The sequence below is a fragment of the Marmota monax genome, unplaced genomic scaffold (assembly GCF_021218885.2).
Source record: "Marmota monax isolate L192 unplaced genomic scaffold, Marmota_monax_Labrador192_F-V1.1 WCK01_AAM20220418_F8-fsc00103, whole genome shotgun sequence".
Lineage (NCBI taxonomy): Eukaryota > Metazoa > Chordata > Mammalia > Rodentia > Sciuridae > Marmota > Marmota monax.
The window spans coordinates 6,255,584-6,273,701 of record NW_026694286.1 but is presented as its reverse complement, the minus strand read 5'-3'; the positions used below and the strand labels follow the sequence as shown (position 1 = coordinate 6,273,701).

At 37.7% G+C, this 18,118-nt stretch overlaps 1 protein-coding gene across 7 annotated transcripts in view; it reads right to left on the bottom strand.

The window, feature by feature from the left end:
* Positions 1–18,118, bottom strand: part of Ptprm (protein tyrosine phosphatase receptor type M) — an 821,378-nt gene that overhangs the window by 64,100 nt on the left and 739,160 nt on the right. For all 7 annotated transcript variants that reach the window (XM_058586457.1, XM_058586454.1, XM_058586456.1 and 4 more), the window contains one exon: positions 568–665. In XM_058586457.1, the coding sequence (XP_058442440.1) occupies positions 568–665 (98 nt within the window). The remainder of the gene's footprint in view (positions 1–567; positions 666–18,118) is intronic.

Sequence of the window (18,118 nt, the reverse complement as noted above, 5' to 3'; positions counted from 1 at the left end):
GAAATTACAGCCACTTATGAGTTTCCTGGCTAAACAAAAAATAGCACCCAAAAAGTGTTTCTACAGAGAAACTAATAAAAGACCTTTGGGGTGAATTGCAATCTCCATTTTACAGGATAGGAAACTGAGTCTCAGAAAAGGCAAATCTATGAAGAGAAGATGCTGGAGTTCTAATCTGAAGAGTAAATCTGGACTCTATGCTGTTTTTAGAGTCAATTTTCCTGAGTTAGGGAATGCAGTCATGTCTAATGCAACACCCATGGAGTTCTGACACCCAACAACCAGCATTCATGCTTAGAGGTATTTTTGTGTGCTCAATATAGCCAGATAACAATGGCTTTTAAATCTTGAGTGCTTTTCCTGTCTGTTGCTATCGCAACAAATGAAAGCAATTCGGGCTATGTTTACTGATAATTTATAAGCAAGTGCAGCAAGCAATAGGAGGAGGTGGAGCACTTAATATTTTTCAGAGTATACATAATACTTCAAGAGCTTGGCTCATGCCTTACTTTCTATTACCAACTAAGCAAGGAACAAAAGGGCCATGTGTAGTGGACACCAGCTTACCCTTCCCACTTCAACAAGGTTGGTCACCATGATTATGCTCGCTGTGTTTTCATGCCACACCATCCTCCAGAAGTCATAGATGGTCTCCTGCATTGGCCCTGAAGCAAAATGGAAGAGAATTTTATTTTTCTTAGTTAGGTTTTCAACTGTAGAATTTCTGGACTTGCAAATAAATCTATTAATACCCAAACAGATCTCTCATTTTCATACGTGGACAGAACTCTCTAGTGTTGCTGCAAAAAGGTGATCTTTCTCAAACTGCACCCATAGAAATATCAACTTCTTCATTCATGGTTGAAATTGCTCATGTCATCAAATGTTATCTGCATTTGAGCTCTTTTCACCCCTCCTAAACTACTACTGTGAAAGTAAGTTATTTCTCCATCATTCAGCTATTTATCTCCATAATACTCCAGAGAGAAATTTTAAAAAATTGATAACATTACTCTTTCTGTGAACAATTGGCAGATATCCCAGGGAAGTGGTATAGAGAAAGAAATGAGCTTCTATAGGAAAATGGCCTTTTCTTGTTTCTAATATTTTTCTTATTTGGTGTCATCTGTCAAATTAATCCATTGTTTTCTGCCTGACTTTCTAAAGTGAGAGAGAAGTTAAGAGTTTTAAGCAGTTGTACTTCTCACTGAACACAAAGATTCCTGGCAGAACATGGCCAGGCTTCAAATTTCTTAGATCTTGGCGGAGCATTTAAAAACTATTCCCTATGGCTTGAGGAAAAATAGAGGTGGTGTTGAGGGGGGAGTTTGTGTATTACAAAATTTCTGGACTACTGATATCATCTGGTGCAGAATGTTGGAGTTAAAAATTTCTTTAATCCATATTTTTTAAAAAATTCCCAAATTCTATTTGATGCCCATGCATACTTGAGGGTATGTAACAGTATAAATCTTGAAATGACAAGCAGAAATGTGAGGAAATGCAACTTCAAAGGCTTGGAGAGTCATATGATATATGAAGAATTTTATAAATAATCAGACACATTCAGAGCCAGGACCCCCTTGTACTGCAAGATCTTGACATTACAGATTACTGGATCTGGAACTCAAATATTTGAATTTGAGATTGCTTCTGCCTTTTACCTGGCCATGTGATTTGGGAAAAGTCACTGAGCCACTATGAGCCTCAGTATCTTCTCAAGGCTATGTGAAACAACTATAGAATTAACACACACGTAAGAATTTTATAAATGGCAAAGCAACAAAAGGACAGCAAGGTGCATTTAAGGTATTTATAAATGATCATTCCTGTGCTGAGGTCTGGACACTGAACAATAATGGCACACCCCAAGGTCCTTTCAATCACCCTTGCATTCTTTGGAATAATTACCAATTGGTTCTTGTTCAATTTCTCTTCCCTACCCCGCCCTGCCCAGGCTTTCTTCTCCATCCTCCAGAACATGCCCTCTGAGTATTCCCTTCTGCTACTTCTGAGTACACTCCTATCCTCCCTCAATGGCTTGCTCAGTTTCCTGATGTCTCTGTATCTAATCCCTTTGGGTATGGGACCATGCACGCCACCTCCTGTGAAGCCACATCATCCATCTCAGCCCATTCCCTTGGTATGTGCGTGCCATTCTCCTGAAGTCTAGGCTGAAGATTTCAGTGACTTTAATCTAAGGTTACAGAGGGGACAAGTAAACATCAGATTCCATCAATCATCACAGTTTTAGCTTGCACAGAGCTACGTTCACTGTATACTTAATAGCTTGTTACTTATTCACGAGGATAAAAAGGCATTGAGTCCATCTTTGTGCAGACACAATCTTCCCAATGTGACCCCTGAAGCAAGGGGGTGGCCTTCATTAGGTACACAGGCCTGTGCCACCTTTATCAGAAACAGCTCTGATGGCTGTGGCTGTAGTGGATGAGTCAGATGGTCTTTTATCATGGACAGTATGTACCTGCAGGAAAAAGAAGAAATCTTTCTTCTCTTTTTCCAACAGGAGACATCCTTTTGTACCAAAGTCATTCTATGCTAAGCGCCCTGTTCTGTGCTTCCAAAGTGCTGCTTTGCTTATCCTTTCTTTTTAGGCAACACCCTGTGATTACTGAGTTCAAGTTCCCTGGAGGGAAATAGGGCACCCTTGGCTTCCTTCTACTTCCTTAGTGTCCTTCTGGAACACCTGGCACAAAGCAGAAGCTCCACAAATAGGTGAATGAGTGAATGAGTCTGTATGCATGTGTACAAATCATCTTTATTTAATGTTATATTCATCACATGCTAAGTATTGAATAACATTAAGATTATCTGAAGATGCTTGAAAATGCAGCCCCTTTATTCCTTTTCAGTTCATGGAAAAGAGCACAACTTTTGCAATGGTTTCTTCTGAATGAGTGTGACTATCACTCTCTCCTCAGAGCATTTCCGGGGTGCAACGACATTGAACAGCTGCAGGCAATCACTAAGCAGATCTGTCTTCTAAGTCTCCCTGCCCAAGGCTTTGCTTGGAAACTTAGCTCAGTTGATTACTTGGGTGGCCAGAGTTCAATCCTAGCTGCCCAGTCACTGTTCTCTATTGGAAGCACTGGTTCTTACCTGTGACCACAGAAGTAAATTAGTGAAGCTTTAAAAAGATGCTACTGTTCTATGAGCCTCTGATTTAATTGTCCTGGGTGTGTTTTCAAATCTCTCCTGCTCTACAGCATCAAGGGCATCTGCTCTGCCTTCCAACAACATTGTCACCTGGTCTGCTATAGAGCTGTCATTGTGAAACACAAAGGATTTGTTTGTTTTGAATCTATTGACTAGTCCAAACCTGTCTTACTTATTCTGTGAATCAAAACCAATCCCATTTCTCTCTGATTGAGAAGGAAATACACTGTAAAATGTCATCTAGAACATGGCCAGGCCACCTCACCACTGGGCTGAGGATCAGTTAAGGCTGCTTGGGGTTTATGTGAGTAACTTTGCATTATGTTTGAAATAAAGGGTGCTTATAAACATTAATGGCTCAGATGACTGATAACATGTACTTTAGTCTTCATGATTTTCTTACCCATTGACCTGGACTAGAAAAGAAAATGAGGATAGAAAAATGAATTAGGTTAGGTTTTTTCCAAGGCTAAATTTAGGTTTACGGATCCAGAAGAAATAAAAGAATTTGGTGTGAAATTTAAAAACAAAACTGAACACAAAGACTATTCTAAGTTGATCCCTGAAAGGAAAAAAAAAATACAAGTACAGGGTACCACCTCTCCTTGTTCAGTTCTGCCTTCTCTTCCTTGTCTGCCCTCCTTTATTTCTGTGACACCAAATCCATCAGCATTTGATGTGTGATCTTCTCTCTTGTCACATGGCAGTTCAAAAATAAAATTGCTCACAGGTGAGCATTAGAGATTCTTGGCTGATGATTTAAGATATTTTCTTAAATTTTCATTCAAACCTTATTTGTTTTAAAATTTAATTTTTTGGGGGGAGGGAATGGAGGAAAGAAGGCACCCCAGTTTAAGGTTTATGATACAAAACTCACCAATCTCATTTTTCTTTTTAACATATTTAAAATGATTTCCTGAGATCTGAATAAATTATTATTCACAGACTTGTCTCTTGACAAAATCAAAAAGTGTACTGGAGGCTAGGAAGAAGCCTAACTGACTACCTCCAGAGTTCTTCCATGTCACTTTAACAGTTCCTAGTGGGGTCTGAGGGATGGCAAGCATCCTGTGCCAACATTCTGGGTCTGCAGGTATGTACCCAGGTGCCGGGCCATCATGGACTAAAATGCAGGGAGGAACACCATGGGAAGTCAGCATTCAGCTTCCCATGACTTTCATCTCTCAAGGTTACCTGGGGATTGCCCCTAGAGTAAACAACCAACTAAATTCCCAAGACAAGGAATCCAAAACAGTAGGTGAAGGACTCTGAAAAACTTTCTCTCTCAAGGTATGAAAATGTGCAATTGATAGCCTTGCATTTAATTTCCATGGTTTGCAGCTGGGTGGGAACTATTCTAATTGCTATGGAGGTACATTTACAGAGGTTTCCACAATAGGCAAGGTTATTCTTGGCAGTTGTCTACCCAAGGGACTCAAGAATTTGAAAGGTCAGGTCTAGAAATTTCAATATTATCAGGCCAATACTACATTCCATCTCCTCCATAGTAGTTGGCACAGGCAGTCCTCTGCCGAGGAGGAAATGTGTACAGGGGACATTCACCTCCACCAAGCACCAGAAGAACAAAAGAAAAGGGCAGAAAGAATCAGAATACAAGAACAAGGTTGAAACCCAATCAAAGCAGAAGTAAAAGACATTCAAGGATGGGTTCTATTGTACAAGAGGAGTTCTCTAGTTCATGGGAAGAGAAAGAAATTAAAAATTAGAATTTCAAACCTTGATAGATGACTTGTACCCCTTCTTTTCACATTCGAATTTCTATACAGTATTTTTTGTTGTTGTTGTTAACAAAAGCTGCTGAGAAGTCAAGGTTCTTTAAAAGCTCACAGTGGCATATTTAAAAAAAAACATTTTTTAAAGCAAAGCACAAATACCAATTGCTTTTCCATCATAAACACAATAAAATCTAACATCTTTTGAGTTAAGTTCTACTTCCCAGGTCCTGTTTGAAGTACTTTGTATTATCTCATTAGCTTTAAAAAATCACCATCCTGTGTCCAATTGTCTCTATTTTATGAAAAGAGGCTAAGACATAGAAAAGTCAAGTAAGTTGCCCAAGGTCACACAGCTAGTGAGCTGTGAAGCTGTTTTAAATCCAGTAGTTTGCCTCCATTTTATACCAGGGCCTTCTTCTGAATGTCAAAAACAATTTAGAAGGGCTCAACAAGACAGGAGTGTACCCTGCAGTCACCACAATCCCCACAAGAATAAGACAGAAGATAAACCATGTCAACCACACAGAAACAACCTCTTTAAAAGTGGTTTTACATCAGGTCACTTCCCTCCTTTAACATCCCCAATGGCCTCCTGCTGCTACAGAATAAAATCCAACTTCATGAGCACAGCCAGCTCCCAAGCCTCTCCACCTACCCCAACCTCTCTGCTGAGGTAGGGAAAGTATTTCCAGAACATGGCCCTTCTGGCCTTTCTCCCCTCCAATCCTGTTCCACACTCTAGCTCCGGTGGCTTCACAGCCCACCTGAAATACCAAAAGTAGCTACACACTCCTGGAATCCACACTTCCCTCCCATCCATTCCCTGCCCCTCAGTCAGAGCTCATGTCTGAAAAATGCAACGATGACATGCCATTTTTCTGCTTAATATATTCCAAGAAGGACAGCATACAACCTGATTTTTTTTGATTGAGATTTTTGAGTGGGGCCACTATTCTAAGGCCTGAGTTAAGACTCCCTCTGTTTTCATGACATTTAGTATCACTTGTATAGCTATTGGGTTTTTACCGCATGTTTCCTCCTTGTTCTTGGAACCTGGCACCCTTTGCTTCCCTCATTCACTCTGCCTTCATGACCTCAGGTGGCCTGAATTGTAATCTCTACATTCACCAGTTCACACTCAGTCTGTCGTTAGATAGTAAGCATTCTGTGCCAGGAATACAGAGTGGTATGTAAGGGAGGCAAAGGTGAATAGGATAAATACATTTCCCACTTTCCAGAAGCTTGTCATTTTCTGTTTTTCTGGTACCAGTGATTGAACCCAGGGTGCTTAACCATTGACCCACATATCCAGCCCTTTTTTATTTTTATTTTATTTTCAGGCAGGGTCTTATTAAGTTCCTTAGTGTCATGCTAAGTTACTGAGGCTGGCCTTGAACTTGTGATCTTCCTGCTTCAGCCTCCAAGTTATTGGGATCATAGGTGTGTGCTACTGTGCCCACCTAAGCTTGTCATTTTCTAAGCTAGAGCTAAGGTTACCATCTCATATCAATAGTAAGGCTACTGTCCTAAAACACTGAAACTACCAACTTAGATATGCATAGCCCTGAACAATGTGAAGATTTCCCAAAGGGGATATAACTAGTTTCAAAGTACTAATTCCCCAGTGCTTAACTTCTATGTGGATTTTGCCAAAACTCTTCTTCCCGAGTGGGAGCCTCCATGCACAATTCTCTCTTGCATTTGATAAAATCTTTGCTTATTTCAAATGTGACTGGGGCACTGCTCAGGTATAAAAATCTATAGGTCATAAAACAAGGGGAAGGGCTAGAATATATATCTATTCTATATATATATATATATGTTCTATATATATATGTGATGTTTGTGTATATTTGTTTGTGTGTATGCATATATATGTGTGTGTGTGTATATATGTGTGTGTATATATATACATACATATATATGTGTGTGTGTGTGTATATATATATATATATATATATATATATATATATATATATATATATTATACCAGGGATCGAACCCAGGGGTGCTTAATCACTGAGTCACATCCCCAGCCCTTTTTTCTATTTTATTTAGAGACAGGGTCTCGCTGCATTACTTAGTTCTTCACTGAGTTGCTTAGTGCCTTGATGAATTTCTGAGGCTGGCTTTTAACTTGTGGTCCTCCTGCTCAGCCTCCCGAGCTGCTGGGATTATAGGTGTGTGCCATGGTACCCAGCAGGGCTAGAAATATTAACCCCAGGAAGACTTGGTATTTGGATCACGTTGGGATTCATGAATAATGAATTTGAAAAGTAAAGAACAGTAAACAAAAAGATTGTGCATCATACTGATTAAAGAGAGAGAACCTTTAAAAACATTTAATGACATATTAAACCAAGGATGTCCAGACATGAAATGGCTGATGGAGGAGACCAGAAGTCCAGAAAGGACTAAGTTTGTCTTCAAAGACAGCAGCAGTGTAGCTTAAGGTGGCGTTTCCAGATGAACAGCACATGAGCTTAGGGACAGGAAGGTCAGCATAGGACAGGAAGGAATAGTCCTGGGGTCCAGCGAGGGCCCAAGCTGCCCTTGCTCAGTTAGCACTGTGGGATCTACAGCTCCTTACAGCAGAGACAGAGTCCCAGTGCCCTTTGAGGCCCAGGCCATGCTGGCCTGGAAACTAGCAGGGTTTCCATCTGAATATGAATAGGGAAGACCAGAGCTGCTCTTGCAGGACAGTTCTGAAATCCAGGAGGGCACCTATTGTCCCTAGTGCTTTATGCAAATAAATAAGCCAAGGGTCTTAGGACAGAATGAGGAGGACCGAGGACCAGATGGTGAAGCAGCTGAACAGCTCTAGAACAGGGGTGCCCTTTGTGCATGTCAGTCCTGAAACTCTCTGATAGGACTACAGGGAAGCTGGGAGCAGAGGGAGTGGCAGGCTCACAGTCAGTGGCAGAAGGACAGAGGGAAGAGGATTGGCCCCAGGATGGCCCAGCTGTAGAAAAGACAGATACTGGGCTTCACTATCATGGTTCTTCATTCTCCAGTTCACTCCATCAGAACTGGAGACACTGGAGGTGCAACGTGAATGTGTGACAAGCCTCAGATTTATGCATTAATTTGAAAGCTCTTGCTACATATATAAAAGCGGCCCTAAATTTTTGATCCATTATTACTACTGTTGCTGCTGGTGATAATCTATAATAAGCATTATAAAGTCAGTTATTCAACAGTCAGAGAATTGGACATCCCTTCAGTGGTTACTGAGTAAGTTTTTATTACAAAACTTCATGTGATTTTTCAATATGATACTGCCATAACACTTACGTCCATAATTTCACATTTAGTATCTTTTCATTTTTGCAGAAGTGAAATGTAAAAGGTAAGATCTGCCACTGCGTTTTACAGACTGAAGCTCTAATGGTGACACTGAAAACAGTTGGCTTCTGCATTAATAATCCTTAACATCACTTATTTGATAGATGCATTTGCTCTCCCCTGAGGCTACTTATGTTAGAATTGTAGAATTTTTATGAATAATTTTTGGTTTCAGCTGCAGAGAAAGAAAAATACAATTGAGATGGCCAGGTACATGGAATGTGATCTGTTCATTTTTCTCAACTGGTAAGAATATTTCAAGAAAATTACCATTTAAAAGAACAATCAGAATCAACTAATGAATGACAAGTAAACACACTAAGAATTGTTCTGTAATGGTTAAAACTTGTGAATATTTTATTTAGCCTAAATTCAAAAATAGAACTGGCAGTCTGTTAAAACAGCATTTTCTAAGGATAGCTCTCAGGCGAAGCACTATGGCAGAATTACAGGGTTAGGAAAGTTCCCCAGTCCACTGGAATTTTAATTGGTGACAGTAAAAGAAGAGAAAATTGGCACTGGAGCTACAATAAAAGACACCTTTTTAGAAGGAGTGTCAAAGTGATGCCCTAAATGATGACATTAAGTAGTGTTTTCTGTTAATAAATTTCAGGGGCTCCCATATGATGATAAATCCCTTTTTAGGCTGGAATAGGTTTTCCTGCTGCACAAATCAGTGTCCTTTACCTGGCTCACTCTGATTGGCAGGTACTTGCTGTTTGCTGTGTATCTTCTAGATTGACTCCACTCCTTCATAGTTTTTATACTTCTTTTCATACTAAAATTAAGCATAGCCTTCCTGCTGTCCCCAGGAGCCACTTTTCCTCTAGACCACATGGTGATGTTCACATTTCATCTACACTCTCCCACAAAATCCTCCTTTTAGACTGAAATAAAGGGGATGCCAACATTTACTGTGCAAATGTTCTTGGCTTTCTCTGCATAATTAGTTTTGTAGGTTGTTTGTTTCTAGGTGTATTACTAAAACAATGAAACCCTTTTGGACACCAAAAGGTTATGTCAAATTTAATTAGGAGAAAATTGGTATAATCCAAACATTAGCAGACAGGCTGCACATAAACACTAAACTAGCCTGGGATTCCCTGTTTGTAATTTCATTTAGAATCCTTCAATTATTCTCTTTTTTAGTTAATAATCTGACTTTCGCTTTATTCACTTATTCAACTAAGAATAATTATGTTGAAAGATAAAAAGGATAAGCAATTACATGGTGTATATTATTTTTTCTTAAGGAAAAATTTAATCAATAGCCTTGATTTTAATTCAAATATTTAACTTTCTATTCTTCAAATTATTATTATCTAGTATCTTAGTTTCAATACAGGCTTATTCCACCTGGATTTATCATTATTTTAATTTCCTTTTTCTTTATACTTTTAAAAACAAACCTTTGAAGATTTTTATTTTGGTTTTACTGAACTGTATTTACTAGAATAAAGTTCATGCATTTCCACATTATCATTAACTATGTCTCAAGTTGCAGCAAAAACAGATAAAGAAGAACTTTTTAAGTAAACTGAAAACAAAATGACTCAAGCATTATGAATTCTTTCTTACTTTCCTCTACAAAGAACTCCAAGATCTTTAAAAAAGAAAATAAATGAAAATAAAAATTTACTAGGTCATCTTTAAAGCCTGAAAAAAAATGATTTCTGATACATACACAAAAATACTTCTAATAATTTAGACAGATACATATGTTAATAAAATCCCAGATGAAGATTTTTAAAAAATAAGATTTTTAAAAAAATAAGATTTTTAAAAAAAGATTTTTAAAAAATCAAAGTTATTTTTTAAATGACTTTGATTGCTCTCATACCACACATGACACATGATGATTTAAACCACAATCATGGTCTTATTAAAAAAATCTTATCAATAAAAATGATAGAGAGCAAACTCCTAAGAGTTCTTTAAAGTGATACAAATATCAAGAAAACTTAGAAAAAACATTTTCTGTTTGTAAAATAGAAGTAGAATATGAATGGTCTGATTTTGTCACTAGGACACTTGTTTTGGAAACATTAATGATTACTGAAAAGTTTAAATGTCCATTTTGCTTTTTTCTGTATAAGTAGCAAGATGCTGAGTTTGGGTCAGGGTGCAAGTACTTGAAGCCATGGGCATAATTACTCACTAGGGTATATCTACATTTCACTCTTGCAGGAATCAATCAATCAATCAATCAGTCAAATCAGTGTATGTTTTTAAGAACACAATTATATGATACCACTGTATCACTTTAAGAAAGGAATAGTAATTCCTTAGAAATCATCAAATACCAATTACTACAGACTCTATAGCCCTTCTATAAACTGCAGATACATCTCCCATGTGAAGTGGACCTTAGAAGTGGCTTGGAGGAACACCTGCAGCTCAGCACTACATCTATTTCCTGCCTCTTTACACAAATCAAGACTGGCTACTTCCAGACATCTGGTCAACCTCTAGCCAAGCAGAAGACAGCGCCTGGTTATTCACCCACTCAACACACACAGGCTGCAGGAGCAGGCCCAGGGGACACACGTTTCCTTCTGCTTCACTTTAATTTCTCCATCTGTTCATCTTCCATTGTTTTATTCTCTTTCCCAAAAAAAACACATCTCAGCCTTATGGTGTCCTCCAGTGCTCTCTGACTCCTCTCTAAAATATTCCTGTGTAATTCCTATCCCAGAAATTGCTTTTAATAAAGCTAGATAAAACCAGAATAAACTGTATGGTGTCTGAAACTATGCTCTCTTCCCTTACATGTAGTCCACCTATCGTTTAGGATACCCAAGCATGAAGCAATGTCCTTTGCTGCTATTGGAACTGGTCAATTTCTTCCAGTCATCAAAAACTACAGGAAAATGTGCTTCTCCCAACTTATGATAGAGTTTATTGTCTTTCTAACCCATATATACCTTTTGTTTAGAAGTTTACAATGATGTAATCTATACTTTGGAGGGGAACACAGGATGCTGGTAAAAACCTAAGTTTTCCCTTTGATATGTTAGCAGGCATAATGTATTGACTTTTATGAAACCATATGAGTATACACTTGGGCTACAGTCTGAACACTCTCTCTGCTATCAAGCTCTGTGTATTTTGGAATCTTTAGGATTCAGTGAACAATAAGAATGTAGGTAATACTGATTGACAAGCTGCTTGCAGAACAGGTATCTGAGTCTGGGCAACCCAACTATAGAGTTGATGACTTAAATAACCATTCTTCTCTATTATCTTTTGGGGTAGTATCATTCCAGTTACTGATATAGAACATGTTTATAGATAGAAGGAATTTTAGGGCCAAAATTCAAAGATCCAATTGTGACCATGCTACTTTCATAAGCAGAGAATGCTTGTGATTAAAAACAATAATGGGGCTAACTCCTAATATGAGTTGCATTTGGAATTGAAATATTCTAAAGCATTTCTGGAAACTGCATCTACCTAAATGAGTTACTATGTGGATTTTGTTCTTTTTGGATTATACTTAGTCCTATTCTAGAACCCCTACCCCCAGCAGTTATAGAAATATTTTTGCGTGCATTGGGACCACTGTGACTGGGAATGCAAAGGCTTCTATTATTCTTGACATAGAAAGCAGGTTGTGTACAAATCAGATTTGAATAATGGGGGTAAAGATTAGGCCTCCAGTGATAAACACACACACAGGAAAGAATAAAAGAGGTGGGGGTAGTACATGTTGACAATTGTTTTTACAATAGAGGCTCACTACTTCTGCAGGGACCTTTGGTCCCTGATCCCTGAGACAGGCTGTATGGCAATGTGCAGGGGGAGCTGGAAGTGGGCACAGACACTAGGAAGACAGGAATGTGACAGATGTCCACAGTACAAGAGCCTCCTTTTGGCTAAGGCACAGAGCATTCATCAGTGTTGGTCTCCAAAGAGAACTCTCAGAAGCTGAGCCTGGGTACTTGTGCATGGTGTAAAGAGGGGAATACAGAGAAGGCAATCAAGGAGAAAAAAAAGGAAAGGCAGTTTTCAGAATGGAGGGGTTTGGTGACCCAAAGGACCTGGCTGCCTTCTGTCAAAAAGAAGTAAAATGGAGGGAAAAAACCTATATTCACATGCTTCCAGGGGGCTACTGCCAGAGAAATAAAGGCTTTCTTTAGTCTCTATCTTCTTTAATTAAGCATTTTTTTTGTATACAAGTGGGATACTCTTTTATTTAGGAGAAGAAAGAATAAATCTAATAAATGAATAAAATAGAAATAAATTGGCTCCCTAGACATAGCTCAGTGCAGGCGATCTCAAATGTTCAATGGCAGTGCAGGGCAGAGCATCAGGAAACTTCCAGCAGCAAAGTTCTTAGTGAGAAGAGTGAGAAGAGAAAAAACAGAAGTAACCTGCAAGGGACAGAAACTTCCTAAACTGTTTCCTGCCTTGACAAGCTTTCCAATACTGTGTCCATGGTGAAAAGGGAATAGAGTCAGAAAAAGTGGCTCAGGTATGCATTGCATCTCACTTTTTTATTTGCCAAATGGGGAAGAAAACAGTCTAAAGAAGTCCCTGAATCTGCTGCTACAACAAAATCACAAACTAGTGATAGTGTGCTGACATTTTATAATGCACTGTATAATTCTAAGGCCCTAGTACACACCTGACCTTGTGCTGAGCCTGCATGTGGTAGGAGCACAGAAATGGTTGTTTAGTTTTTGATGAAACAGTCTGTAAAGGAATGGAACCCTTACTTTGTAAGGGTCAAGGCACTGAAGGCAAGGTGAAGCCAGCACTGTGAATACTCCATAATTTGAAGGGCTAAAAGGCTGAACTTAGTAATACATGTGAAAGAAAAAAAAATATATATATACACACGTACATACACTATATATATATATATATATATATATATATATATATATATACACACACACACACATACACACACAAGTATATATGCATTCTCTCTCTCTCTCTCTCTCTCTCTCTCTCTCTCTCTCTATATATATATATATATATATATATATATATATATACACACACATACTTTTGCATACAGGACTCATTTTCACTTATAAAAATAAAGAACACTTAAATCAATTTCTGCTTTCAATTCCAACTATTTCAACTACCAAACAAGGAAACTGTACTGTGAGACTTTTAAAGTTTCTACCAGCTCTAAAAGAACCTATAATTTTCTACTTTAAATGAGGCATACACCTAAAATTCTCTTAAAGATTTAAAAAGCATTTGTTCCAGTTTTTTATAAAATACATATAAGTAAAAGCATATGGTATTTGTCTGTGTCTGGCTTACTTCACTTAACATAACATCCTCTAGGCACATAACATCCTCTAAGTTCACCCATGTTGTTGCAAATGACAAGATTTCCTGTTAATTTTTTTTAAGGCTGAACAGTATCCATTGGGTACATATAGCACATCTAAAAAACCCTTTCATGCATTAATAGATACTTGGTTATTTTCAAAATAACTAAAAGACAGGATTTTAAATGTTCTCACCACAAAGGTTTGATAAGCATTTGAGGTGACAGATAGCATTTGATGTAATCTTTTTATAATGAGTACATATATTGAAATACTCTATACCCCATAAACATCAAAATAAAATAAAATTTAATAAAATAAAAGTTTTTTTTTAAGCATTTGTTTGAGACAACCTAGAACTGGGCACCTTCTTAACAATAGGGCATCATTTGTCTTCAAATTACTCTTCTTCAATTTAGGTTTTATTTTTCAAAGGATCCATTTCTGTTCATGACATCCATAACAAGCTAGTGATTTAACAAGATTGATTTTTACCTTCATCTTTTCATTTACAACCTATCTTTAAATGTTCTCACTGCCAAAGAGCAAGTTTATTAAGAGCACAGGGCTCAGACATCTATGAAACGGGTCATTTGGTTAATTAGCCAGTATCTTTGGAAATTAATCTGAAGAAGACAAACTGAAGAAAGTTTCTAGATAAGCTGTTGATTGCAATTGTTCATCTCTCTGGGAAAACCACAGATGGGTATAAGATGCATGTGAGTCCACACATTGTGGCTCAGAGTGGCTGGAATCCTTAGCCTCATTGGGAGAGGGTCACTTTTGCCTGTGTATAAATTACATTCTTTCAAAGTTTCCCTACTTAATATTGGAAACTAGACAATACTACATTTCACTAGGTACTACTTTTAAATCAATCTCCAAAAGGATATAACAAATGAACCCAAACCCCCATGATGTTTGAAAGAATAAAAACAAAAGTTGTTTACTAAAGGCTAAGCTCTTGATTTAAAAAATAAAGTTCTTTTGATTGTACTTAGAAATAATTTCAAGTGTTCATCTCCATTTGGAAGACAGAATGTCACATTACAAAATCTTCTTTACAGAGCCCATAGACTTTCATGGAAGCCTTGAGAACATTCTGTTTCAAGAATGACTTGCCCAGGAAAGCAAAGTGAACTAATATGAACTGCTCCAAAAACCTGGAGGGGGATTTTGAGTGGGGAAAATATGAACCATATTTGTGTTTTTGAAAATCTTTATTAAAATTATACCCCATGGAAAAAATGCATGAGAAACAGATTAAAAACAAATGGAAAGAAAGCACTAGAGCACCTTCCACTGTTGTGCAGGGGTTGAGGATCTGTAAATATGTCTACAATAAACCTTTATTCTGCCTTTTTATTATTTTCATAGTAAACCTTGATTCTCTCTGCAAGTGTCTAGAGGAAACTTTTTTTTGGTTTCTCTTTTTCAATTATGGACAAAGTAGAATCATGGGCAAAACTGACTCTATAATGTGTTTGTTGGGGTGTACAAATAAGATTAGTGCAAAGATAAGCAAAGTGAGTCTCACAGGATGGACTATCTCCAAAGAAAGTGCCTGGATTTACTCACACATGTGAAGAGAAAGTGTTTCTAAAAACAGAAGGTGATCAGCTCTTAACTGAAGAAACAAATAGCCAGAGATGTCAGAGATAATGACATCAAGGTATTTCCTGGAAGCATATGCTTGGTCAGACCAACATGAGACATCCTTCCTGCCTCCGAAATATTCCATCATCTGATTGGTGCATGCTAACTCCTTTATGCACTCATGCACCCATTCTCATAGTCTTACTGAGTATCTGTGTCAAGTTGGCTGACTACCAGGTGGTTGTTACCACCCAATGAATGAATAAATGAAACCCCTTTTCTGATATCCTGGTTCTGAAGCACCCATGGCTTCTTCCTCTTTAGCTGCAGACACAGAATGGCCCCACCAGGTTGTGAACAGTTCTGTCTGATGGATAGTTACATTTCTCACTGTAAACGATGACCTGGTATCAGGTTTTCTATCTCCATTCCTGTGGTGTCTGACATCTGACTTAGCATCCTGAAAAATGACATTGAGCATCAGAGTCTCTGAGCATAAAAGACAGGTGGTGAGAAGGCCAATGGCACATGACACAGGACCTGTATGGATGGTCAATTCTCCACAGGCCACAGTATCTAGAAACTGTTCTAAGTCTTCTAAAAATGTACAGCCCAGGGTTATTCACTTGGGAGAAATCAATATCATGTCACTAGCTAGTTAGGAATTTTACACAAGACTACTACACTTGGAAGTGTGAACATACCTAATTAATAAGACCTACTCTTTGTGGTTTTAGTGCATTTTTAAGGTCAGTGAAGGAGAATGTTATTTTATCAAATTTTTTGTAGCAACTAATAGGTATTTGACACTGCTCTAAGTGCTTTAGAAATATTAATTCACTTCATCTGTATGACAACTCTGCAAGACCAACTATTATCATCTTCATTTACAATGAGCATCGTGATATTAAGTAATTGTTAATATCATACAGGTTATAAAGGAGGAGTCAGGGTCTGAATCTTGGCACCATAGCTTCAGAAGCCTTGTTCCTAATCATGAAGTTATACTGTCTCTCATTAACAAGAGCTTACATCTTCATGGCATTTATTCTGCATCAGGTACCTCTATGTATTTATATATGTGAATACATTTAATTTCCACAGTGGCCTCTAGGAGGCAGTATAGTGAGGTAAATATTAATGTTGATGCTAGCATTCAATAGTCTGCATATGAACATGGGTCTTCTACTTCCTCTGTCTGTGACTAAGCAAATTCAAATCTTTCTACTTTAGTTTACTCATCTATAAGTTGGGGACAACAATATTTCCTATCCTCAATATTCAGGGTAAAGATGAAATTAGTTACTTTATATATAAATGTGTAGAATGTTGTCTGGCACACAGGAAGCACTATCCTGGTCATTGTTAGTTTAACCAAACACTAGGACTCAACATTAAATAAATTTAAGAAGTTTAGTAACTTCTCTGAAGCAGCAAAAGAATCTGGGCCCAGGCCTTCTGACTGTGGTACTTCTAGTACATTTTGCTTTTAAGAAATAAAAGTAGGCCATGGGTTCTGTTTCCTGTCATCAAGAGGGAATAATTCCTAACATAAATGCTAAAATTGCATTTTTAATATAAATGCTAAACTTTTGGGGAACAAATGTAAAAGAATAACATATAGGCCTCCCCCCAAAAAAATCCTGAGACAAATATGTACACAATGTACACACAGACCTTTACTGACAATGGTTCAAAATACTGAAGATTACAAACAACTCTATTCCATGGTCTTTCAATAAGGAATCAGATTATTAAACATTTTAGTTACAACTTTATAAATTTAATAAAAATTTTGAAGTTCTTAGAAATGTATTTCTAAGAAGAGCTGTACAGTTGTAAGAAATCTATGACTTTTTTTTAGCACCTGACAAGTATCTTTTTTTTTTTTTAAGTTAATTAAGTTTGGGTTTCTTGTCCTGCTCCAAAATGGCTTTAAGTTTTTGATTTAAGTGAAGTTTGTAACCTGAATTTCATGGAGATAATTCATGAATAGGTTGTGGGGGTGGTATCCATGAACCACCTCAAATTAAAATGTTGTGAATAAGTGTATATATGAAATTTTCTTTGTGAGGAGAAAATCTTACATCATACCAGCTACTCAAAGAAGTTCTTTGTCTCCTAAGGTGAGGAACCATGAGAGCACTCAAGGCTGGGCAGTCCTATAGAAAGCATGAGGCAGTCTTATAGAAAGCATTGGGTATAGGGATCTCCCTGTTCTCACACCTGTTTCCAGGGTTGCCCAAGGGTCCTGCACAGAACAAACTCCTGAAAGAGACAAGAGACTCCACATAGCAAGAGCCAGGTTAAGATAGGAATCCCAACTGACTAATCCTGTCAAATTAGCACAATTTACAAAAAAAAAAAAAAAAGAAATAATATAGTGGGTATCATACCTGTACTCAGGAAGAGTCAAAGGTAGGGATATTAACAGTCTGTAGTTTCTGTTAGGACTTCTAAAATTATTTTAATTAAAAGAGGCATTTTACACTGGGTGTGGTGGTACACACTTGTAATCCCAGCAGCTGGAAAGACTGAGGCAAGAAGATCACAAGTTCAAAGCCAGCCTCAGCAACATAGTGAGGCCCTAAGCAACTTAGCAAGACTCAGTCTTCATATAAAAATATTTTAGGGCTGGGGATGTGGCTCAAGCGGTAGCGCGCTCACCTGGCGTGCGTGCGGCCCAGGTTCTATCCTCAGCACCACATACAAACAAAGATGTTGTGTCCACTGAAAACTAAAAAATAAATAAGATAAATATTTAAAAAAATAAATAAATATTTTAAAAGTGTCAGGCCGACAAACCTGAAACTGTCTGATGTTGGACAAGGGTGCCAAAGTTATATCTTGGAGAAAAGACAACCTTTTAAACATTGGTGCTGGGAAAAGTGGAGAGCTACTTGTAGAAAAGTGAAACTGGAACCCTATCTTTCACCCTGAACAAAACTCAAATCAAAATGGATCAAAGAC